The sequence below is a fragment of the Acanthopagrus latus genome, chromosome 15, assembly GCF_904848185.1.
Source record: "Acanthopagrus latus isolate v.2019 chromosome 15, fAcaLat1.1, whole genome shotgun sequence".
NCBI lineage: Eukaryota > Metazoa > Chordata > Actinopteri > Spariformes > Sparidae > Acanthopagrus > Acanthopagrus latus.
In genome coordinates this window covers 4,006,104-4,030,530 of record NC_051053.1, presented here as the reverse complement: position 1 = coordinate 4,030,530, position 24,427 = coordinate 4,006,104, and the positions used below count along the sequence as shown (strand labels likewise).

General features: G+C 41.7%; 1 protein-coding gene across 2 annotated transcripts in view; it reads right to left on the bottom strand.

Moving 5' to 3' along the window:
- Positions 1-10,926, bottom strand: part of LOC119033936 (cGMP-dependent protein kinase 1) — a 92,385-nt gene extending 81,459 nt beyond the window's left edge. Inside the window, exons 1-2 of one of the 2 annotated variants that reach the window (XM_037124556.1) lie at positions 10,600-10,926; positions 973-1,139 (exon numbers count right to left, since the gene is read on the bottom strand). In XM_037124556.1, the coding sequence (XP_036980451.1) occupies positions 973-1,139; positions 10,600-10,856 (424 nt within the window). In that variant the 5' untranslated portion in view covers positions 10,857-10,926. Of the gene's footprint in view, positions 1-972; positions 1,140-6,334; positions 6,998-10,599 lie in introns of those variants that run through there. The other variant, XM_037124555.1, reaches the window with a different exon arrangement.
- Positions 10,927-24,427: the final 13,501 nt, after the last annotated feature.

Sequence of the window (24,427 nt, the reverse complement as noted above, 5' to 3'; positions counted from 1 at the left end):
TGTCCCTTGTCACAAATCATGGAGCAAGAATGCCCTTTCCACAAATCCCATCAGCTCCAGGGAGATAGGATCTTGTGCTCCTGTTCCTGTCATCAGAGCTCCCGCACTCTGTATCATCTATGCTCTTATAAAAAAAAATCTAAAAAAAAAACCAAACAAACGAAAAAGGAATCCAAAAACCACATGCTGAAACAATTCAGCTAAAACATAAAGGACACAGCAGGCCCACAGCATCACTCAGAATAAAATCAATGGGATGTGAGTGAATCATAAAGCATCACACAGCTGTAGTTTTGAGTTTAAGCTCATAGCCCTTCAGAAACTCATCAATAATGCTCTTTCATTCATTTTCTTTCATTGTCATGACAGTCCTCTTGAATGTCTCCAGACACTCTAGTTTGTTTCCTTTGCTAAAGTGTTTGGTATGTGTTCTTGTGCATGGAAAATATCTTGAAGTTAAAACACCAACGGAAGCTCCTCTCTCCCACAGGAAACAAAGCTCCTGAAATGCCTCGTCAGTAGCCCCACCAATTCTGTGACATCACACTAGTTTATGCCTCACGGCTAGTAAGAACTGATTAAGCAAAGCTGTTCTGTTGTTAGTGGTGTTGGCTCAGTGGTGCATGTGTGAGCTGACCAATCAGAGGAGACTGAGTATTTGGGAGAGTGGGCCTAAAAACAGGACAGGAGCTAAAACAGAGCGATTCAGACGAAGGGAGTTGTGCAGCTCTGGACAGTAAGAGAAAGCTGATGTGTGTTTTTGTTTAGCATTGAAGCAGGTTAACCTGTTCTAGTAGTACCAAATTAAATTATCAACCTGATAATGAGCCTGATATGTGTCCTTTAGAGCAAACAACTTATCTATTGCCAGTTTAATATACTATATTAACACATACCCTATTTTATCTTCTTTAATGTAATTAAGTGCTTCTTTTTTAGGGGTTCTCCAGTCTTTCTACTGTGTGCTTTTACCTTCCATGACATAGACCAGTGAGCCCACATCGCCCTCCTTAATGATACAGCTGTCCTTTCCATACTCCACAGGGTACATGCAGTCCACGATCTCTTGGATCTGAGACAGCTCCAAGTTCTTCATGAAGTCATTGTCCAAGATGGCCTCCTTGATCAGATCCTTAGACCTGGAGACAAGGTAAAACAAATATGGTGTGACACAAATGCCTGGCAGAGACAATAAAACATTTTTTTTTTTAAATCCGTGCTGACTAGCTCACAGGTTGGCATGTTTCTAATTTCAAAGCAATCAAGGTCTCACTCAAACTGCACAGTAGCTGTTCAAAAACATATCTCAATTTCAAAGATGTCAAGGTGAAACCTTTTTTTAATTTCCTGCAAATGCTCCAACAAGTCAATAAATTGCAAAAATCCATGCCTAATGGAAGCAGATTCTTTCCTCTCACAGGTGCTTTTCTGCAAGCCAAATTGGCCTTCAGACTGCAGAATCATTAGGGCATACCTCGGGTAAGTATTTTTTGCAATGCCATGCAAGGGAAGGAGAAAACATGATTAACTGTAGCGCCAATGTGCCATTGTCAAGGTGCAGCTTTCTGTGCAGGTAAAAGAGCACTTTGTCAGAAAAGCTGAAAAGCTGAAAAGAAAAGCAAGGGCGTATGAAAGTAGGCAACATTATGAAAGGGGACATTATGTAAAATTATCATTTTCAACATTGGCGGACCATTATCCATTAAAAAGTGTCCGTGTGTTGACAGCAACAGGTGAATGAAGGCCAGACGCAGTGAGGGCTGAAAAACGTCAAAGCGAGAGTAGTGCGGATCTATTTGGACACAGGAGAAATGTCAAGAGATGTGAGAGAAATCTGCCCGGACTCTATGTCAAGTGAGTCGAGATCACTCATACACTGAAAGCATGTCATCAGCAGATTTAGAGCCGCTCCTCTGAGTGCTGCGTGGTTTGTCTTGACAGAGTGTCAGCTGGATGAATGAGGTTAATTATATGTATCAAGGTTAATCCCACAAGGAGTCCCCTCCTACTGAGTAGTAGTGGAGCTTTTATACACTAATTCATATAAAAAAAAAATGAAAAAAAGCATAGAGCTCTCTCCATCCCCTGACAGTAGCTACTGGTGAATTGCCTCTTATAGCTAAAAGAGCAAATAACCTGGAGGGCATTTACGTTGCAGGGTTCCCACCACACACAGGCTTGTCTGGCCTGCTCTCAGCCTGCAGCAGCATCCTACACAAGCTGCACAAACACAACCACACAAATAAAACTTCAATGTCTGCCCTGATGCAATATCAGTCATGCCCAGGGTTTTTTAGATTCATTTTCTGAGTTCTATAGGCATATGTGGGTAATCAAACTTTTAAGGACACTTGCATGCTTCTGTGTTAAATCCAAAGACCATCATCAAATCTGACAAAAAAAACTGATGCCACTAAGAAGGCAGCTTTCATTGCTAAATGTACATTTCTGTCTCTACATGGTAAGGGTTTGGGGCTACTTTCTGTTTTATTTTGTAGTTATATTCTCATGTGTCTTGTTGTGACTTTCCACTTCCTGTCTTGGTCTTTTTCCTTCTATTTCTGTACACATCTGTTACTTATTCCTGTGTTCCTGTGCCTGTCCCCCGGTTCTCGTGTGCTGTCTGTGCTTCTGGTTTGTTCTCTTCAGTTTTTTCTCAGACTTTCCTTTTGTTGCCTGCTCTTTTGATCTGGGATTTTGGACCTTTGGATTTATCATTAAATCTCTCCTTTTCTTCTTTTACCTGCCTACCTTGCCTGTGTCTACATTTGGGTCTTCACTACTTTGCTCATCTTTACACGACAGACGATTCAAGTGCATCATTGTTTCATCATTAGCTGAAAATGTTTTGGTGTGGGTCTCAGATAGCATGTTGAGATATTGCTGACACTATGGACTTCATAATGTTGGTGTTTATCATTCAACAGCGTGATGAATTCTCTATCAGGGTTTCGAGGCTTGTGGATGCCGTAACAGCTCTGCTCTTACTGACAGCAGTGAGGTTTGTGGATCAATGTGATGAACTAAATTACTACAGACTAGCTAGCTAGGTGTCACAGTCTATTGGATGACAAAAAACTAATTGCTTACATAAGTACAAACAAGCAGAACACAGTAACTTCCTGCTTGATTCCTCAGGGACGTTTCATCATTTCTGGATTGACATATCAGTCTCGCGATTATAGTTGGACCATTTCCAGGAATTTCTTATGTGAACAAAGCAGGTATTTTAAAGCAAACTGCAATGTTCTCCTGACCCTAACCAAGTGATATTTGTACCTGAGCCTAAGCAGAGCACAATCACAGCATTGTGATAAGTGGGAAACAAAAAAATCAAACATAAGAATTACTTTCGAACCATTTAGTTTTGCAGAACCGCATTTAGCCAACATCGTTCTGGCAATAGGGCTGCTTCGTGTTGCAGCACCATTTTTGAATTTCTCCTCTGTTAGACATTTTACAGATATGAGAAACATGAAAGGGTTTCAAAGTTTCAGAATTTGAACTGATTTAAACCTCCTGTAGCACAGAGAAGCTGCTTCACCAACGGAGCAACCCTGACAATCTTAAGGTGCCTCACTAGATATGTTTTATTCTGCCCATGAGAGTCGGAACAAGCTACTCCTGGGGATAAAAAAGAAATGACTGAGGTGCTGAACCTATTTTTAAATTCCCACCCCTCAATCTATATTAAGATGTGCACTGTGCTTCCCAAACCCCCTTCCCTTTCTTCAGCAGACACCGTTCAAGGAGGAGATTCAGATTTAATGTCGACAGCTCTCACTAGGTATTTGGGAATAAACTTTAATGAAGGTGTGAAGTGATGTTGTTGGTTTTTTTTTTGTTTTGTTTTGTTTTTTTTTTTACTGTAATGATTCTAACTGTGTTACTGATGCTTTACCATTGTCTTAATTGTATTCAGAGACGGCAGGGCTCTGTGTTTTTAACTGAGTAACAGGAACAAATTGTTGATTAGTTTCCACATTGAAAATCTGCCTCCTTGACCCTGTTTCTGTTATATTTACAGCCAAGAGATTTCAGGATCACCCCGACTTGAGCCTCATTGAGTGAGCAACGTGCTCCAACCAGACCCTTAAAAAAACATCTGCCGGCCTCTTCTTTGTGAGGATGATATATTTGCCTTCATCCTCTAGTGAAGTCTGGGGCTGAGCAAGGTCAGCCTTCCTTAAAAGGAGAAAATATGCTCTTTTAGGAGGAAAAAAGAAGCGGGATAGCAGAGAAGTGGGAGAGGCTAACAGAAATAGGAAGCAGAAAGCGGGAGAGCTTATGTATAATAAACGCTCTGTGGGCCTTGTAAAGAAGACAAAGTGGGTGGGAATGAAAGAAAAATATAAACATTTGGCCAAATCCAACAGGCAGTCCTGCTACGCTTCAGTAACCAAAACAAAATGAAAATGTAATGGAGCTATTTTTCATCCCAGGAGGGCACTTGCATTTCTTTTTTTTCTTTTTTTTTTTTTTTTTTTTAAGAAATACTCTCTATGCTCAGTTGAGAAATAACAAGAATTTGAAGAGTCCTAAAAAACTCCAAAATAACTTTGAAAGAAATTGTGGTACATCAAGAGAAAAACATTAAGTTTCGCGAGCGGCCGAAGCACACATCTCCAAACAAATAAGAGAACTGCGCCTGACCTCGAGTCATTTGCATTCAGCAGCCTGTCTGCTTTTCAGTCATAATTCATTGCTTATTAGAAGAGAGATATTGTGCGCAATTATCATCCTATGTCAGACCAAGTGTATGAAAAGGTGCAGCGGATGCTCGGCAGAAGATTAAAGCTGTTGTTAAGAGGCTTTTATGGAAGTTCAGACAGCCCCTTGGTTAGTTTTCAATGCCATCATGTAATTTCCTTTCAGATTCCCTGTGAGGATTATCATCAGGAATCATGCAATCATTCAAAACCTCTGCCACTCATTACTTTCATTGTCGTGTCTCAAATGACCCTTTCACCACTGACAGATGATTAAAGCCAGGGCATCAAATTATTCATGGGGTTAAGAAAAAAAAAAACAAATATCAACATGCAGGACAAATGAATCTTGCTGCAATCTTGTTTTGTCTTGTTTTGTTCACTAAAGCCCTCTTTGGGAATTCTCTTAATGGAAACAGGAACATGGAGTTGAAAGCTTTTGGATGAAAACTCTTGTGTTAACCTCATACGCCAATCCAAATGCGTCCGGGGTCTCGTGTTTATACAGACACACGAGAAAAGCTCTTGGGGTTTTTTCTCTAACACACTTCCAGCTGACCGGTGCAACAGAGACTAACGGTCTTTTCTGCTCGGATGAATAATCCCTTTTTATTTCTGGATCGCTGTGGATGAAATCCTCGGAGCTTTGTTTGTGTCGACAATTCTAATCTCGCCGCAAAGGTCGCAAAAGTCTGAGAATAGAAACATTTCAGGTGATGCTACAATGGATTTAAAGTCAATAATGTGCCAATGATTTTAATTTGAACACTCCAATCTGCTGATGCTGAGTGACTTGACTACACAGTATGCATTTTAATGCTTTACAAATTTTACTGCACGTTGTTTTTGGCAAGTATTCTTACTGTCCACCGAGGGGGAAGATAAGTGTCCCGATTCAGACTAACACAACCTTAAAGTTCAAACTCAACAGGCGGCTGCTTCATTTCACAACACAGGGCTATTTTGGTGCCAGTTGGAGGAGCAGACCGAGTCGAGCAGGAAAGGTGGAAGTGTGTTTGCTCCAGTTTGAAAAGAAGACAGAGAGAGAGAGAGAGAGAGAGAGCAAAAGAGTCAGGCAGTCTCAAGACAGATGATAAGGTAAACATGCACAGAGAGCCTGTCACACAGGCACATCTTGTATAAAATACACACTGGTACATTATGCAGAGCTGCTCTACAGCCTATTATTCCCTGTCACTGGATGGCATTTAATCTCTCTCTCGCTCATGTTGGGCTATAATCAGGATTATTGATATATCGGTGGGCTGCTGATAATCTCATTGATGTCTGTCACTGATGACAGTCTCCTGATAATATTTCTCTCTCTCATCTTCATAATCATCCTACTATCACATTATCTTAAACTCTGTGTGTGTGTGTGTGTGTGTGTGTGTGTGTGTGTGTGTGTGTGTGTGTGTGTGTGTGTGTGTGTGTGTGTGTGTTAAAGAATACCCCCTCATCCATATGTGCTACAGGTGCCATACCTGCTGGGCCGTACGTCAAATTACGCACAGGCATCAGAAAAGGTGACAAAGGGTGAATGAGCCCGCACCGGAGCGCAGCGGCCAACGCAAAATGTGACAGAAAATCGTGAATATAATGCGTTTTTGCATTCTGACACCTACTGTGGGCTTTTGGGGTAGAAAGGTAGGGTGACATGGCTGAGATCCTGGATGTCGAAGGCGGTGGGTTCGGCCGAAATCGCCTGCCTCTTGGTCCGCTGCTGCTCGTGCAGCTCGCTCTGCTTGTGGACCTGCTGGGTTGCCGGTTTGATAACGGAGCGATATTTGTCCAGCTCGTTCTGTAGTCTCTGGATGAGCTCGTCCTTCTGGTCGAGCTCCAGCTCCAGCTCGTCGATGAGCGCGTCCCTCTGGCGCAGCTCCTCGATCTTCTCTTGGAGCGCGTACTGGAGGTCGCGCAAGGTGCCCATTTCCAATCGACTTCCCAAATAAGTTTACCGAAAGGAGCGCAGTTGAGTCTTTATCCTCTCTCCTCTACCACGCTGCGCGTAAACTTTATCAGGCATGAACGGCTTCAGAGGATGTAGCCCCCGTCTCTCTGGAGGGGAGGATTCCTCACTCCTCTTCCTCCTCTCTGGATCCAGCGGATGTTCGGGATTTAAGCGAAGGTATGCTCGGTGAACGCCAAGGTGAAAGCGTCTCAACCACAATTACGCAAAGTTTCACCTCCCTCTCTCTCTCTCTCTCTCTCTCTCCCTCTCTCTCTCTGTCCCTCTCCCTCTCTCTCTATTTCTCTCCCTCTCCCTCGGCTGTGTGACAGCGGATGGTCGTCCTCCCCGAGTGCGTCAGGCTGCGACCCGGAGAGAGCGCGCATGGCGAGAAGGGCGCCTACAGGAATCTGTGGCACGGTGCAGTCTGACTGCCACTCCAGAGGGAGCCGCGCTTGTCTCACATGAATAATGGACTCAGTGAGAGAGCCACTGCTCGGGGAACCATGTCATCATACCTACGCAACTCGCCCTGAGGCGGCTGAGTTACAAATAGACGAGCAGAGGAGCCTTAATGGAAGCTGATGGTGATGGAAACTTAATGAACCCCAATGTAAAAATAAACAAGAGCTACTGGGAGAGGAGGCGCTCTTGCATTTTTGAAATGAAAATATGAACCCATGATGGTATGCTCAATGCTTCAATTAAAGGTACATTATGTAGTTTGGGGGATGAGAACATTTTAATTAGAGGAGAAAGATATTTTGTGCCTACACAAAATAAATAAACAAATGATCTGTTTTCATGACATGATGTCAAACCGATTTACTTTGTAAAGTATGATATTATCATACTTGGCAGACCCTGCATATTTCAGTGTTCTGTCGACCCCTATTTTCCTCTGAGAAGAGCTTCTTTAATCAGTTATCTAAAAGATAAATATTTACCTCATTAATAATGTAAATATTGAAATTCTGACTTTGAATTTATTCTCTTAAAACTACACAGCGTCCCTTTAAACTTTGGTCGGCAACTGATGTGTCTAAAAGTGGAGAGCAATAATTCAGTCCCTGCCCAGTCATCCATTGTTGTGCCAGATTCCAAAGGGAAGCAAGTAAAGGTGCTCGAGGCAAAATGAAAAAATAAAGGGAGAATCATCATACAGACCGTCGAACCAAAGCTGCTGAGGCTCACAGGTCTCCACAGCAGCTCCGCCACATTCCTCATCTAATCTCGTGGACTCTGCTGGTGTCTGTCCATATTATCCCAGTGAGTCATCTGAAGCTCGGCGAGAAGCATTTTTCCTCATGCGCTTTGGACAAATTCAGGAGGATAAACTGCCAAGGACAATCTGATAGGGTGAGGAGCTACTGAGGCTACAGCAGCAATTACTGGGCTGAGAGGATGGGGAGTCAGAGGGCTGACAGCGACAACAAAAAGCAGATTACTTCAGCTGTAAAGATAGATGTGTTTGGTGTGAGGGCATGTTTGTGTGGTTTAAAAAAAAAGCATATTTTTCCTGACTGGAAGCATGTAAACAACCCTAGACAGAGACAGCTGGTCCAATGGAAGATCACAGCTGCCCTCTTGTGGCGGGTGAGTGCATCGACACAGGCAAACAACAACAAGGTGGCAAAAATGGCCAACTCTTCTATGAGTCCTTGAGTGTTGTAGGATGTATGGTTGTCAGTACTAACATGTACAGTGGCCTTGTGTGCAACAAGGGAAAACAAATGCACATCAGTGGCCTTAGCAACCAATGCAAAACCTGTGTTCAGACATCACAGAGAATAAAAAAAGGTGTCAATTTCAGCTTGTTCTGAGAATTTAGCGGATAAAGCGACTGTGTGAACAGACACTTAACAGACACTGTAGTTAAGTGGCTGATAAAATTATTCCAATTAAATGATGATTAAAAATGATGATTAAAAATGATTTTTAAAAAAACAGTTTTGCAAACACTCTTCTAATAAAGCGTCTCCTTTCTCCCCCAGTTAATTAACTGTATTTTCTTTTATCTCCATCAAGAGGAGGGCACAAAGCTGGAGCAGCAGCAAGCTCTCCATCATAGCTTTTATATAGGACATAGCAGAATATGATGGTTAGAGGCGGAGGGTTCAGGCTCTCTCCCCCCCCGGTCCAATGTTGCATCCTCACATCCACCCATCATCAAAAGGCCCACCCACTGTCCTTCAAAGCACCCCTGCGCTTTATATTTCACCTCTCTAACCATCCAGCTCAGCCCTTTTCCTATGCAGATCGATAGAAACAGGATCCGTTGCGCCATGCTGCGGTAATCCGATGAGCCGGGCAGGCCGGCGGCTGGTGCCACGTCCTGACTCTGATGGGGGTCACACGTTCTCCGACCCCTAGGCAGCCCGGTGGTGCAGGTGGAGGCCCTCCTCTTCCTCCAGACACAAATGGATTCACTTCTCACTCGCTTTATATGTAACTTGTCCACTTGTTAACTTGTCCTATCAGCTGATGCTCAATCTGACCATTTTCTGAATGAACCCTGTAGGCCTACCTATAAAAAGGCTGACAAGAGACGATCAGTGAGGATTTCTCTTGAAAGTGCCGTGTTTGTCATTATTTATCAATGAACCTGGCTCATTCATGACCACCATACTCCATTCAAGTCATTATTGTGCCCTCTTTGTGTGGACTTTTTACGGGCACTGAACAGCAGTTAATGTGGATCCTCCCTGTATGCAGTTCACTAAAGCAAGTGAAGGGTGGAAACTGTCTAGCCGTCGTAACACAATTAACCCCAATTGTCTCTTGAATAAATTGAGTAAGCAATTGTGTTTGTGTGCCATTGCAGGTCATCAATCCTGATGGGATTGTGATAATAGAGACTGAGAAATGAAAATATGAAGATGGAGAGTGTTCAACCTTTTCCTAGGAGTAATTACAGCGGGTAGAGACCTCTTAGTAAACACTCAAAGATCAACAAGACTTGAGAATAAAAAATATACAAACATGAGCTATTGGGACAAGAGGCTCTCTTACTATAGAAAAACGAAAATATGAACCCATTATGGTAAGCTCAGTGCTTGAATAAAAGGCACATAATTCAACTTGGGGAAAGAAGTTTAAATCAGAGGACAAAGAGAAAGATCTGCTGTCATGACAAAGGACAACACAATTTCATACTGTTTTACTTTGTTTACATGTGGCGGACCCTGCCATCTTTCTAGCTTCAAACAGTGTTCTGGGACCTTATTTTCCTCTGAGAACACCTTGTTTATTCAGTCATGGGGGGATGTATGTATGACCTCATTACTATTGTAAAGGTTAAATTCTGACTTGGTATTTCTTCTCCAAAAAATGACTGTCAACTTTGGAGGGCAGATCATCTGTGTTAAAGTGGCGCCGAACAATGAAACATATGAAACCCTCAAAAATCAAGAGAAAACATACTGTGGAGCTAAAAACGGGCACCTAAAGGTGATGAAGGAAGCATATGGTCAAACAAAGTGTTTTCTAATGGAGTATTAAATATCCTCAGACATGCACTCCGGGTCCTCAGCGTCCAGCTACTAAAAGCCAATAATGCATCGCACTTCCTCCTGCCTGAGTCCCGGGGGACTGCCATGATGGATCTGATCAATTAGGAGCTCTTTCTGAAGCTCGTCTCGGAGCTGCGTCATTGGCCCCACGAATGAAAGTGCCCGTCCATTCATGGCAAAACGTCTCCATCTCCCATTTACAGAGGAAAGGTGGGGGAAAAAACACAAGCTTTGTGGAGACAGGACACTGCAGTGCACTGGGGTGTGTGTGTGTGTGTGTGTGTGTGTGTGTGTGTGTGTGTGTGTGTGTGTGTGTGTGTGTGTGTGTGTGTGTGAAAGCATGGTTTAAATCTCAGTTGTGCTGAAATGACCAAAAACGGTATTTTTAAGTCGGGGCACACAATGAAGTATCCGGCTGAAAGAGTCTTACCAGTCCGTCTTGGCATATTTCCGAAACGCCTGCCTGGACAGATCCTGGTGCGTCTGCGGCTCCGCGGAGATGCCCTGCGCCCGGCGGGTCCTCGGTCCAATAAGTTCCGCGCTGGGCAGTACGGACTGACATTTGTGTAATTTCCTCTTGAGTTCCTGGATCTCGTCCTCCCTGTCCGCCAGACGCCTCTCCAAGTCCCGTATCCTCTCCTCTTTCAGCAGCAGGATCTTAGCAAAGTCGTCCTCCAGCTCACTCATGTTGAAAAATCTGCGTTCAACTTTTCCGCGATTACGGACGCAGGCGGTGTTAACTCCCAGCCAGCCACTCGCTCAGGTTGTGAAAAAAACACACACAAATATCCCTCCCCCCCCCTCCCCCCCCAAGCCCCCTCTGAAGTACACGCAGGGTGGTGGTGATGATGATGATGATGATGATGATGATGATGATGATGATCCGAGGGTCCCCTCCACAGCCCACTTGTTAGTTTGAGCAGAAGCGAGCAAGGAGCGGTGCTGAGCGGCGGGCAGCGGACGGTGGAGAGAGCAGCGCCACGCTACAGTCCGCCGAGCCCCCGGGGAGCTGCTGATGATCCTTCATTGAGAAACCAATTACAGCAGCTCTTCCTCTCCAAGGACGCAGGCAGGCCGTCAGACTGGCCACTGAAGAGTCGAGACAACTCCTGCGCTCCACCGCCTCTCACGCTGCGAGCGCACCGCCGAGGACGCTCAGGGTTGCTGCTGCTGCTACTGCTGCTGCTCGCAAATATGTATCTTCAATCCATCTGCACAGTCCTCATCACCTCCACGACCCATTGTAAGAACACAAACTCTGAATCAATATGACCGTGGAGCCTGTTTCAAGAGCTCCAACGAGATTGGATTCAATTCCTACAATAATCACCTTGAGAGAAAAAAAAAGGTCTTCATCCTCAAAGACATATGCAAAATACACAAATCCTCATAATCACACTGAGGTCCAGCTGAGGAAGCACCATGACAAGAGATCACTTTTCAATCCACTGATGAGAGCTTACACCATGTTTAACAAGAGAAGGTTGTGGTAGCTCTATATTACATGTGCAATAAGTAAAGATGTTTAGATGAAAACATACAAAAAAATACTGTAATTATCAGCAGAATGTGAAGAAGCAGCAGTTCTCATGATGTGTCTGTGTAAGCCTGTAGACCATTTTCATGGAAAATGCAGGTGGAAGTTATACCCTATATGATGGCTGCTTTCCATGTAGGTGAGTTGGGTCTAGACCTGTGTTATTGAGCATGCTGGCTCACTGGCAGGACCGACAGGGACATTTAATAGAGTGGTGCCATCGTCAATGGTCACACCTGTGCTTTCCTTGCTTTGACATGTCAAACTGTCCACTGTGATAAAGGTCCATTTAAGGCTACTACAGATACGACCACTGAAGCTAGCGTGCTAACCAGCTAGCCCCATCCCGGTCCAGAGCTCCTGTGCTAGCAGTGTAGCCTTGACACTCCCCTGGTGTGCACAAGGCAAGGTTTTCTCAGTGACTCTTTCTGTTAGGAATTTTAGATCCATGGAGGTTTCACATTTGTAAAACTTCTCATAAGCTAAAAAAAAGGCTATCTGAAAATCGGTGAAGACATCACAACATTAAGTCTATGGGCCGAGGCAGAATCTGCAGTGAGGGAAACTCACGCATAAACAGGAAGTAAACTTTGAAGCCAGATTCTCATGTGGCGCATACACCAAGGACTTTTAATTCTATCTGGACACAGCCATGGTGACGCAGCCCAGGTTTATTCCTATGAAAGCTGCAAGGTCTCACATGAAGCCAAAATAGCTTGATAAAAAAAAAACCTGTAGTGCGCCCCATAGAGCATGTAGAGCACTTTTTGTAACCATTACACATGCACACTGGAGACTTCTGTCAGCCAAGTCAGCTAACTTCCAGTTTAGCAGCCAAGTGGGCTTACTTGAATTGGGATAAAATGACTGAAGCTACAGCGTTGTGATGCTCCAAAAAATGTATCCACATTTAACAGACATTTCTGTCACCATGTTAGCTTATGTATTAATATTAAATGTATTTTTGGCCCCTGTGCATCACCTGAAGATGTAGTTACATGGTTTAGCTACAATGAAAACAAGCCTCAAAGCTTGGCACTGGTCCTGGGGGCCTGGTATGCACAAGGTAAGCAATTTTGGTTTCTGTCAACAGCAGCAGTCTATGCTAGGCAACGTTAGCCTCAGTAGATAGAACATTTTGTGTTGCCTGGCAGCTCTGCCAGCTGCTCCAGGATGCCTCTCTGTTAGCTGCATGGCTAACTGAGCTAACTAGCTAACAGCAGCTACAGTTAGCAGCCGTTAGGAGTTACTCTGGTGATATGCAGCACCCTATGAATTTGAGGGGTGGCCAGTTAATTCACCTTTCACCTTTTATGTAAAGCATAATAGAATTTAAAAAACAAACAAAAAAAACTTTGGTAACAAAAAACAACATGATAATCAGGATATGACTCATCATCATCACTTTGAATATTAAATTGTTTGTAAAATAAAGCGTTTGATAAACAAAGTTAATGAAATCAAATTAGAATTCTAGATGTTACTCATAAACAAGGAAAAATGCAAGACTCACAGTTGCTAGAAAATAGAACGCGCTTGTTTTTGAATGCTTCCAGCATAAAGTTATGTTAATTACCCAACACGTTCAGAGTATGTTATCGTACTGATCGGGCTAATCGGTAATTGCACACTTTGGCATCAACAGTGCTGCTCATCATTTAATCCTCAGCAAGCTGTGCGGTCGGTCTGAGGAGAGTTCGGTCATACATCATCTCCTCTCTCTGTAATATTTATGTCCAAACCCAGCCTGTCATTTCAATGCACCATATTTCATTCTACTGCCGAAATCTGTTTTATACTCAATGAATTCAGTGAGGGGGAAAAAAGCGAGCTCATGGTGCTAGGGGGATGTTTCATTTAGATTCAGAGTTAAAAATAGAGTGAACTGATCTTCCCTTTGCTGGTTTAGTTCTACATATCCTCACCCTTGTCTACTGCTTGCAGTCTTATTTCTCTAATTGCCTCTTATTGGGTTAGAGATGAATGCGTGGTGCTGTAAAGCATAGCTATAAAGGTGTTTTTGCAGAGTATTAAGACACATTTTTCTTCCTTTTACCTTAAGGAGAATATTACCGTGATAACTGGTTGTAGTACTTGTGATAACCAAATTAACACTCATCTGGCTTCAGTTATCAAGTGGAGATTGCATCATGAAACACATATGATCCAGTGGCATATGTGTGTTTCTCTGTGAGTGTGTTTCACAGTTATATGTGAGCGGCAGGGTGAATGCAATCACCATGTAAAGATGAGGTAAGGACTGGGTCGTGCTGTTATCAACGTGGAAAACAGTGATGGATTAATTATGCATGCAGAAACTGTGCCCATTATGACAGTGGTAAATTAAGTGTCACCTTCTGTGGCCCCAGTGGAGGATATGGTTGCACTGAAAAAGCACCACTGACATCATGTTCAAGAGAAGGGCATTCATGCATTTGGGCAAAAAGATTGGCACAAAATCATCAATTAGTTTGGCATTAGAAGTGCCGGTGTGTATCTCTCCCAGGCAATTAACGTTTTGTCAAACCCAACCCATCCTCACCAGAAAAAAATGTCGACTATGAAAGCAGCTTATTATGACCCATATTTAAGTGTCTGTTTTATTTGGGAAAGTAAAGCATTGTATGCGAGGGGTTAGGGTTAGGGTTACAGGGTTGCACATTTACTTTGATGATAAGGATTTGTTGTCTGAACCAGTAATAAACATATTCCTTCTGCTTACATGTCAGTTACAGTATCTGCCAAACAGACCCTGTTTTTACCTTTCACAATACGAGTTCATTAAAACAGCATACAACATGTTATTTTTATTATCATTATAAAGTTTAGAAGTTATGTTAATTTATATTTAATTCATTCTTGAGTTAATTTATTTAAAAAATGTGTAATGTTTACACAGGTAACTATTTACTTATTTATGTTTGCAGTTATTATTGACATATTTTCAAGTTTAAATCTTTTCAGTAGTGTAGATAAGACAGCTCCAAAAATGTATAATGAATACACCTTTTGGGTTACCTTATGTTCACCTCAGTCCTAGCTTCTGATTGGTTAGTTCAGTCACATGTGAGTCAGATAAGGAAGTGTTGTTGTTGTTGTGTTGTGTTGTGTTGTTATTGTCCATGTAGACAGTACAGTTAACGCTTACTGATATGTGCCGGGTCCAGGCTACGAAGTTGATATCACTACTGTTTTCCCCTGAGAAAAGCCAGGGCCCCTTGGAGTTTAGGTAGCCTCCTCAATTCCTGTGCTTACAGGTAATAGAAAAATTGTGAATTTGTTGAGAAACAGGAAATGCCAGACTAAATGTGCCAGTCCATTTAATTTAGCTCCCATTCCTCGTCAGCCACTGACTGTTGCAAAAAATTGCACAGTTGGTTTTGATACTGTAACTGTAGCTCTATTAAACATCAGGTCTCTGGCAGGAAAATCTTTTTTAATACATGATTGTATCATCAAACACAATCTTACTTTTATGTTTTTAAATGAAACTTGATTAGACCAGGATGACAGTGCAGCTGTTCACATTGAATCAAGTCCTCCAAATTTCTCTTTCATAAGTAAAACTAGAATGCATAAAAGAGGAGGAGGTGTTAGTATTCTGTTTAATGAGTTACTCAAATGCAAGCAGATGTTTTGTGGAAGTTTCACTTCTTTTGAATATGTTGCTCTTCAGGTGAACTCATCTTCTCGAGCTATATTTCTAAACATCTACAGGCCACCTAAATACTGTACGTGTTTCTTTGATGACCTTGTTGAGTTACTGTCTCTTATCTGCACTGACTTTGATTGTGTGTTAATTGTTGGTGACTTTAACATCCATGTCGACAAGCCTGAGGACAGACGGACTAAAGAACTGTGCTGTGTCCTTGATACCTTTGGACTCAGCATGTGACACAGCCCACACACAACAGGGGCCACATCCTGGGCTTAGTTATCTCAAAGGGTCTGAACATTTCTAAGGTTCTGGTATCTGATGTTGCTCTCTCTGACCATTACTGTGTTGACCATCAGAGTGCTATAACTATGTACACAAATGTTCAAACTGAGGTTGTCTCAAAGCAATACATCACTGAAAATACTGGTGACATATTCATTGAGGCTTTCTCTTCCACACCACCCCTCTCTAGGTTCTCTGTCAATGACCTTGTAAATCATTTCAATTCCAAAATTACAAATGTCATGAATGCCATTGCACCCACTAAAGTGAAGGTGATCTCTGGTAAGAAAACATTTCCTTGGAGAAACACCACGCTAGTCAAGATGGAAAAAAGGGAATGTTGAAAAGCTGACCGCAGGAGGCGAAAAACAAATCTCCAGGTTCATTTTGACATTTATAAAGAGAGACTTTACATTTTTAATTTAGAACTGAAAAAGTCAAGGCAGTCCCTCCTCTCAGACATTATCACCAAGAACAAAATTAATGCTCGTGCCTTCGACAGGCTAACAAACCCTCCTGTGCCAGTAGCCTCTGAACATCTGTCTACCAGGGCCTGTAATGAATTTGCATCATTTTCACTGCCAAAATTCAGAACATTAGACAAGCGGTCAGTGCCACTCAACCAGGTACTGGAGATGTGTTGTCATATTGTCCACCTAAACCCAACTCTAATACCATGACACAATTTGATCCAATCAATGTCAAAAACCTGCAAGACATTATACAGCATTTGAAATCTTTTACCACCAGGGTTCTTCAAAAAAGTTTCAGACTGCATGATTCCAGATCTGCTACAGATTGTTAACACGTCTCTTCTCTCAGGTGTCTTCCCCCAAGCCATTAAGACTGAAGTCATTAAACCACTCCTGAAGAAGAGGAATCTAGACACATCAGTAATGAATAACTATAGGCCCATTTCAAACCTCCCAATTTTAAGTAAAATAATTGAAAAAGCTGTTTCTCAACATCTGAACAATTACTTAATAATAAATGGCTGTTTTGATGTTTTCCAATCAGGATTTCAACCACATCACAGCACTGAGATGGTTTTTGTTAAGGTCCTCATTCATTCAAACACAGACAGCGGAAAAATCTCACTCTTAGTATTACTGGATCTCAGTGCTGCATTTGACACAGTCAACCATAATATACTACTGGACCAACTGGAAAACTGGGTTGGACTCACTGGTACAACACTAAAGTGGTTTAAATCTTATCTAAATTAGAGAGATTACTTTGTGTCTATTGGTCATTACACATCTGAACAGATGAAAATGACAAGCGGAGTACCCCAGGGCTCCATTCTGAGGCCTCTACTATTCAATATTTACATGCTTCCTCTAGCTCAGATAATGGAAAACAATGAAATTTGCTACCATAGTTATGCAGATGACACACTAATTTATATGACCATAACACCAGGGGACTATAATCCCATACATACCCTGAGTAGATGCATTGAACAAATCAACAATTGGATGTGTCAGAGTTTTCTTAAGTTAAACAAAGACAAGACTGAAATAATTGTTTTTGGATTCAAGGAAGAACGACTTACAGTCTCTGCTCAGTTACAGTCTGTAATGTCGAAAACTATAAACCAAGCCGGAAACCTGAATTTCAGCAGCCATGTTAAGACAGTTACAAAGTCAGCCAACTATCACCTTAAGAATATATCCAGGATAAGAGGACTTACATCTGGAGAAACTTGTTGACGCAATTATCTTCAGCAGACTCGACTACTGAAAAACTCCATCAGACACTTGCAGCCGATTCAGAACGCTGCTTCTCGAATCCTAACAAGAACCAAAAAAGTAGATCACATCACTCCAGTTTTTAGATCTTTACACTGGCTTCCTGTCTATCAAAGAATAGATTTCGAAATCCTGTTGCTGGTTTATAAAGCATTGAATGGTTTCGGGCCATAATACATTTCTGATCTGCTGTCGCGTTATGAACCATCTAGACCTTTGAGATCGTCAGGTACCGGTCTGTTTTCAGTCCCCAGAATCAGAACTAAACATGGAGCAGCAGCATTCAGTTACTATGGGCGTCATATTTGGAACAAACTACTTGAAAATTGCAGGTCTGCGCCAACACTCACCTCTTTTAAATCTAGACTTAAAACATTTCTTTTTGCCGCTGCTTTTAACTGAAGCAATTCAATTCTTTGAACTGCATTATGACTCTGACTCTACAGTCCTGTTTCCTTAAAAAGCTTCTCTATTCTAGCCTACTTGTTTTGATGTTTATTTCTTAATGTTTTTATTGGTTTTAAAATGCTATTTTTAATGTTTTTAATGCAATTCTTAATGTCCTTTAAATGAAATTATGTCTTTTAGTGAAATTTGTGTGTGCCTGTAAAGCACTTTGAGTTGCCTTGTGCCTGAATTGTGCTATACAAATAAACTTGCCTTGCCTTCCCTTGTTGTTGTTGATGTTGTTGTTGTGAAGCTGAAGTGCAGGAAAACATAAAGTGCTGCTTAAGGAAATAATCCGTCTCCATCCTGCTCTTCTTTATCCTTAAGAGTGCTCAAACCACCACACACCAAACCCTTCCATTACATCACTATTTTTACAAACAAAAAAAAACACTTTTTTTTTCTATCTAATAAAACGTTACAGTAATGTCTGTGCATGTTGATAGATTTAGTTCTCAAAACATTTTTGGAATCGGCAGTCAGACTTGAAAATAAGTATCAGTTGAGAAAACTGCAACTGCTGCATCTTTACCATAGAGCGACAAATCTGCATAGGAAGCCGGAAGGGAATGGACTGTTAATTTGACCCAGAAGGCTGCTGTTCGTGTTCAGTGTAAAAGCAAAAGTTATTTTAACTCTCTAATTTAGCTAAGTTGCCTAACATACATCAGGTATCTGAAGTTTGGTACGTAACATAGGTACGCCAGGATGTTTTGCTAAACTTAACACAGTACTTTTCTTTCCAAAAGCTAACCAAACTGTAAGCATTAGAGGTGGATTTCATCCTTCGATGTCGAGATTCAATTCTCATCGGTCAGTTCGGCAGGAAGAATCATTCATATCATTCGTTCATTCGTTCGTTCAGTCACGTTACCGCTACAACATTGTTTAGCAGTGAATCATGTAATGCACAGTTCACGGTTCCTGGTTCTCAAACGATCGTGCTAACAGTCAATGTCTTTATGTATTTGCCTTGTAGTTAAAAGCAAATACATAGCTGCAACTTAATGATTGTGTGTACTTTTAGATAACACAGCAGTGGATAATACGGAAGCTGTGAATGGCCATGGATTTTTCTTTTTTTTCATACACTGTTATCTCGTGATAACGACTTATTATCTGATTATCTCAATATAACAAAGGTTGTTTTCTCATCATAACAAATGAATTTATTTTGTTATCTCCATATAACAAAGATTGTTTTCTCGTGATAACAAATTAATTAATGATGTGTTCCATAATATTAAATGAATTAATAAACGTTTGATTAGGTTTCACATTACATTGCTAAGTTAGCGTTAGCCTACATTTACGTCACCTTAACTGAAGTAGCTGGTTAGATGGGAGTGTCAGCCTCTAATCTGCTAACCGGTAGCTCCTAAACAAACTCAGTCAAGTAAACAAACTAACGTAAAGTGAAACTTACCGGTAGGCTACAGCTACAGCCAGTGGCTACGGAAGCCGCTTGAGGCAGCTCTTGTAGGTTGAAATCAAGACGAACACATTTTTAATTAATTATTTTATTAATTTGTTGTCATTTTCAGGCCCGTTGAGAACTCTAGTGGGACCAGCCTTTCAAATGGGGAAGTGGAGGGTTTAGTGGTGGAGTTAGAGGCGAGGAGGATGACAAGCCAGACAACATTTGCAGGGGTGACTCCACTAGATATTTTTAACGAGAGCTTGCGACAACTCCAGCTGTGTCTGTGATGACCAAAAAAGTGATTTTAAGCTGAGACATGATCTGTTGTCATGTCTGTGGTTTGCTGAAACATACATTTCCAACCTTTATTCTGGTGATTGGATAGACCAATACACACTCATTACGCCACTGCCACAGCTATATCAGCATCGTTGGCCTGAAAGGTGTATCTGTGTTGCCCCCCCACTCAACCATCCCCATGTTTACACAGAGTAAGTAATGCTGTACAACCAGTTTCAGCTTGTGTTGTCTGAGCTCTACATGGGTCATCTCCCTTGGATGTTGTGGGTGAGGTAATGGACAAGTTAACCTCGCGGCACCCAAGAGGTGGATGCTCTGAGCGTGGCTGCTCATGGGTGCCGTTGACTTCGTGATTGCTGAGTCTGTCTGTGCTGTAATAAAGGTTTCATGTGCTGTCTTTGCAGTGTTTCAAAAGCGTCTCCGGGCAAGAGAGAAGCCGGTGCCCTCTATTTCGCCTCAGGGACAGATCAGCTTACGGAAGAGAAGAGGGCAGACATTAGTCACTGTTTTCCTGTAATACACTCACACACACACACACACACACACACACACACACACACATACGCACACACACATAGAGAAGAAATAGAGAGAGGTATCTAGGGTATACCCAGACATATGCTTGCACATCATTATCACCCACGCACACACTTGCATATAAAGATTTATGTAACCATTCACAAAGCTAAAATCCCAGCAGACACACAAACACAGTCATGCCAGCATGAACAACCTTAGAGGGGATTAAAGTAAGTGCACTGGTAGGAGAGGTATGTTGCTGTGTCTCTGGAGAAGCTTTTCCCCTTGAGCCGCTGTTGTCTTTGATACAACATCTGACGTCGCCCTCCGTGTCTCTGCTGCCGTCCCAGTGAGGCACCACCAGCTGGCCGCCTGCCTGGGCCTGCCATCCCAGGAGAGTTGAGATGAGCGTTGGGAGTTGGAAGCCCAAAAGAGAGAGAGAGAGAGAGAGAGACATCACCAGGACAGGAGAGAAGCTTCAGCCCAGGGCAATCTATTTCTGAGCCTCTCTGGTCCCATAAAAAAAAGTGCAGCAAATCCTGCACTTTAGCATCAATATCAGTACGCCGACTTCACATCGCATCGATGTAGTCTCACATCGTAACGTGATACCATATCCAGAGCTGCAGATTGATCACTCAGCTCACACTAGAGATGGATAGAAGCAAAGCTCAGGAAATTGACTTAGCGAACGCAGTTATGATACTTCCTTCCTGCCTTCCTACATCACTACTGTCAAAATTTAGATGGTGTTTTCAACTTTGTTGCACCAATGCTAGGGTTGCAGCAATAATTGTTTTCATTATTCATGATACCGTCTGTGAGTCTGTCCATGAGGATTCTTGAAGTAAGGCAACTGGACCTATGATTCTAAGAAGAATTTGAAGAATAAGAAGAATTTTAGCATCTTTTAACATATTGTTTTGGTTTTAGAGTTTAAACTCCCTGTTATGGTTTCCTTCTCAATGCAGTTATTAATGTTGTTTCCAGATGCAGCTGGCAGCTTTTACATAAAAAAACAAGCTCCCCCAAATGCCATGTTACATGCAGTGGCACCGTCACTGCATCCTGGCCTCAGTGCCACCCAAGACAATTGTGATTGGTTAAAAGAAACACAAACACGCCAGAGCATTTTATATATATATATATATATATATATATATATATATATATATATATATATATATATATATATATATATATATATATATATGTATATATATATATATATATATATATATATATATATATATATATATATATATATATATATATATATATATATATATATATATATAATAGAAATTTATTAGAAAGATTATTTTGGGACTTATCCTTTAATAGCAGATTTAAAAAATGTGTTTTTTATCAATTAATCAAGGATTTTTTTTCTGCACTAGACCCAGTCCAAATAGGAAGGTCTATTTAAAAAAAAAAAAAGTACTGTGATCCAAACATGACATGACAGTGGGTGTGAGAACAGATCCTGGGTCTGGTGTTATGAAGGAGAAATGTGTCTGTGAACAGGAGGTCACTGGCTGGAATGCTGCATTCCAGTCATCTTCTAGGTGTGCAGGGTGACAAACATTGTTAATGATTTCAGTCACATATATGAGTGGCTACAAGATGCACAGAACACAGAAAAGGAAAACTGAGAAGACAAAATGAAAATGCCCAGTTTGACCACACGTGCAGCATGGAGTAATATACAGAGAAGAGATACTGAAGTTGCTGGCTCTAGCACAAGCCTTAGTTTTGCAGGATTTCTCTCTATTTGATTGTTTTCTGGATTTGTATTGGTTTTATTATGCTGTATTTATGTTGTTAGGGTTGTCCACCATTCATTGATTTGACTCAGAATGGCATCTATTTTCAACAAAATAACAGTTCATTCAGAAACAGGGGTGAATAAAAAGACCTTGGATGCCCTTTGCTGATGTAAAGTGAAGTGGCCTGCAAACTTGGCCTAGGGACCCTGTCATGAGCTCTGATCCCTCTGCCCATCACTCCACTGAATCCATTCAACATTGCTCCTGTTTCATGTTACTTCGTTGAGGCTGTGGCGCTCCGCGCCCGCTCCCTCAAAACAGGATTATTATCTGCTCCTCCATTAATTCGTAGGTGTAATCGAGGTGTCTCCTTTCGCACTTGTCCCACGCTGTCTGACACTCTGACACTCAAGGAGCAGTAAGGAGCGGCTGTGATGTTGTCATTACAGAAACATTCAACAATTGTTAACCCCAGTGGTATGGTACCCAGTTTAGACACAAAACTGTTCCTAATTTGTGGGATAAAGATAAGAGACCAGAGCCTCTTTACCTTGCTCTCATGTTTCATTAAATCTGGTGCCAAAATCTCTTAAAAAAAACAAAAAAAAACATCAAGTATTGAAATCCCAACACTCATCACCTGATTGATACCCACCTAGATTAACAGACAAAACCCCTAGCCATATTGCATGAAAAGAGACACGTTACATAAGCTGTGGAGAAACCCTCTCATCTCTCCGGCTGTAAGACAACAAACAGCCATCTTCCCTCCCCAGCTGCTGCACTAGAGCAACAAACTAATATCACGGTGGAGGTGGGATGTAATTGATGGTTCTGTGTAAAAATGAAATGACCCTGTTGATGTCTGGAGCTCACCTCGAGCCTCTTGGCCTCACACACACATGAACACCGTCTCGCTCGCTCACTCTCTCCATCCCTCCCCGCATTTGTGCTAGCGAGAGCACAAAAGGTCATCCCCCTGCCACACATTTGCGCTGAATAAACTGCCTGAGAGGACGGGTTGCTTTGACTTTTTCTTGGATGTGCTACAAAGCGTGGTTAGTGCTACCCAGAGAAGCCTCTTTTTCTTGCGTGATAAGCTGTAAACACACCTGAGTGATGAGTCACACCATTTCAGAGCTGGGGCCTGCTAGCATGCCTTTATCGGGCTGTTAACAAGGAATGCGTTTAATGGAAGCCGGTTTGAGAGAGCACGTTCCTCCCCCGGTGTAAAGCACACCATATGGAGGCTGTGTGCCAGGTTCTGTCCTGTGAAGGTCAGGGGATAACATAGTGTTCACACAGCTTTCACATAGTAGATTCTACCAGTGGAAGTTTTCTTGGTCCTCTCTCAAGTGTTTGACGGAACACACTTTGATACCTGGTTGAAAAATGACTCTACGTCCTGACCGATCCTCTCTCACACTCAGCTCAAGCTTGAAGTATGGAAATCATTTAAATTAATTAAATCAAACCTTATTTTAAGGCTGTTTCGTTTCAGGAAGTTCCCTACCACAAAAAAAAACATACTCTGCTGTGGTATGTTTGCAGAAACTGTTTATATTCTTATAGTTTAGTTTAGTTTGGTTTAAGAGGGGTTACCGAACAGGATTCTGCAACTTAGAAAAAACAAAAGTCTGATGACTTCAAAATAACTTGTGTTTTACCCACCACCTGAGTAAAAATCTTTTATTTTTGATTTTTATCTCATTTATGAAGGCAAACAGGTTTTTGCACCAAAGTGCTTCGTAAAGACAGAAATGTGATCAGCGCAATCACTGGAATAAATGTGAGCCAAGTAAGTTTCTGTGCAAAAAGGAAACATTAAAAGTGGATTTGGATTTTCTCTTTGGTGATAAAGCTGTGTTTATACCCTTGGTTAGGGTTAGGATAGCGTCATGGTTTGGCTTGAAATACCTGTTTTGGTCGCTACAAAGTCAACTGGAAATGGTTTTGATGCCTCTTGCCAAATGGCAACCTTACTGAATGCAATAAGCCACCACCTTATATATATCCTATATCCTGCAGGTTCAACCAGGTGAGCATAAAGAAATTTAAGTGCAAAGCAAATGTAAAAGAAATGCGGATAGATAAAAACAATATAAACCACAATTTTAAACCCAATGAATCCATTGAAATGAAGCCAGAGTAAATACAATTAAAAGCCAGTGAATAAGAAGGATGTTGAGGTGCACCTTGTCAGTATCAAGTTGTTCCAGTGTATTTGTTTAAGTTATTCTGTCAGTTTGTTTTTAGAGGCATTATTTTCAGTAGTTTTCAATGAAACTAACCAGGTAAATACAGGGTGATACTGATGATAATGCTGATTATTATTTAACAAAGCTAAATCTATGCACATTGACAGTGGACAAATGGTGTCCAACCCAAACCGCCAACCCAAAGCAGCAGTATTTGATTCTCAACAATCACCTTTTTTTGGTTCCTTGGACAAAAAGTGAATGTAGAATAAAGTGTCTAGGAAACGCTCGGCCTAATCACACTTCACTTGTTCGAGTCTCATCAACAGTTTGATGTGAGGGTAAGATTTCTGTTGTTAAGGTAATGAGAAGGTACT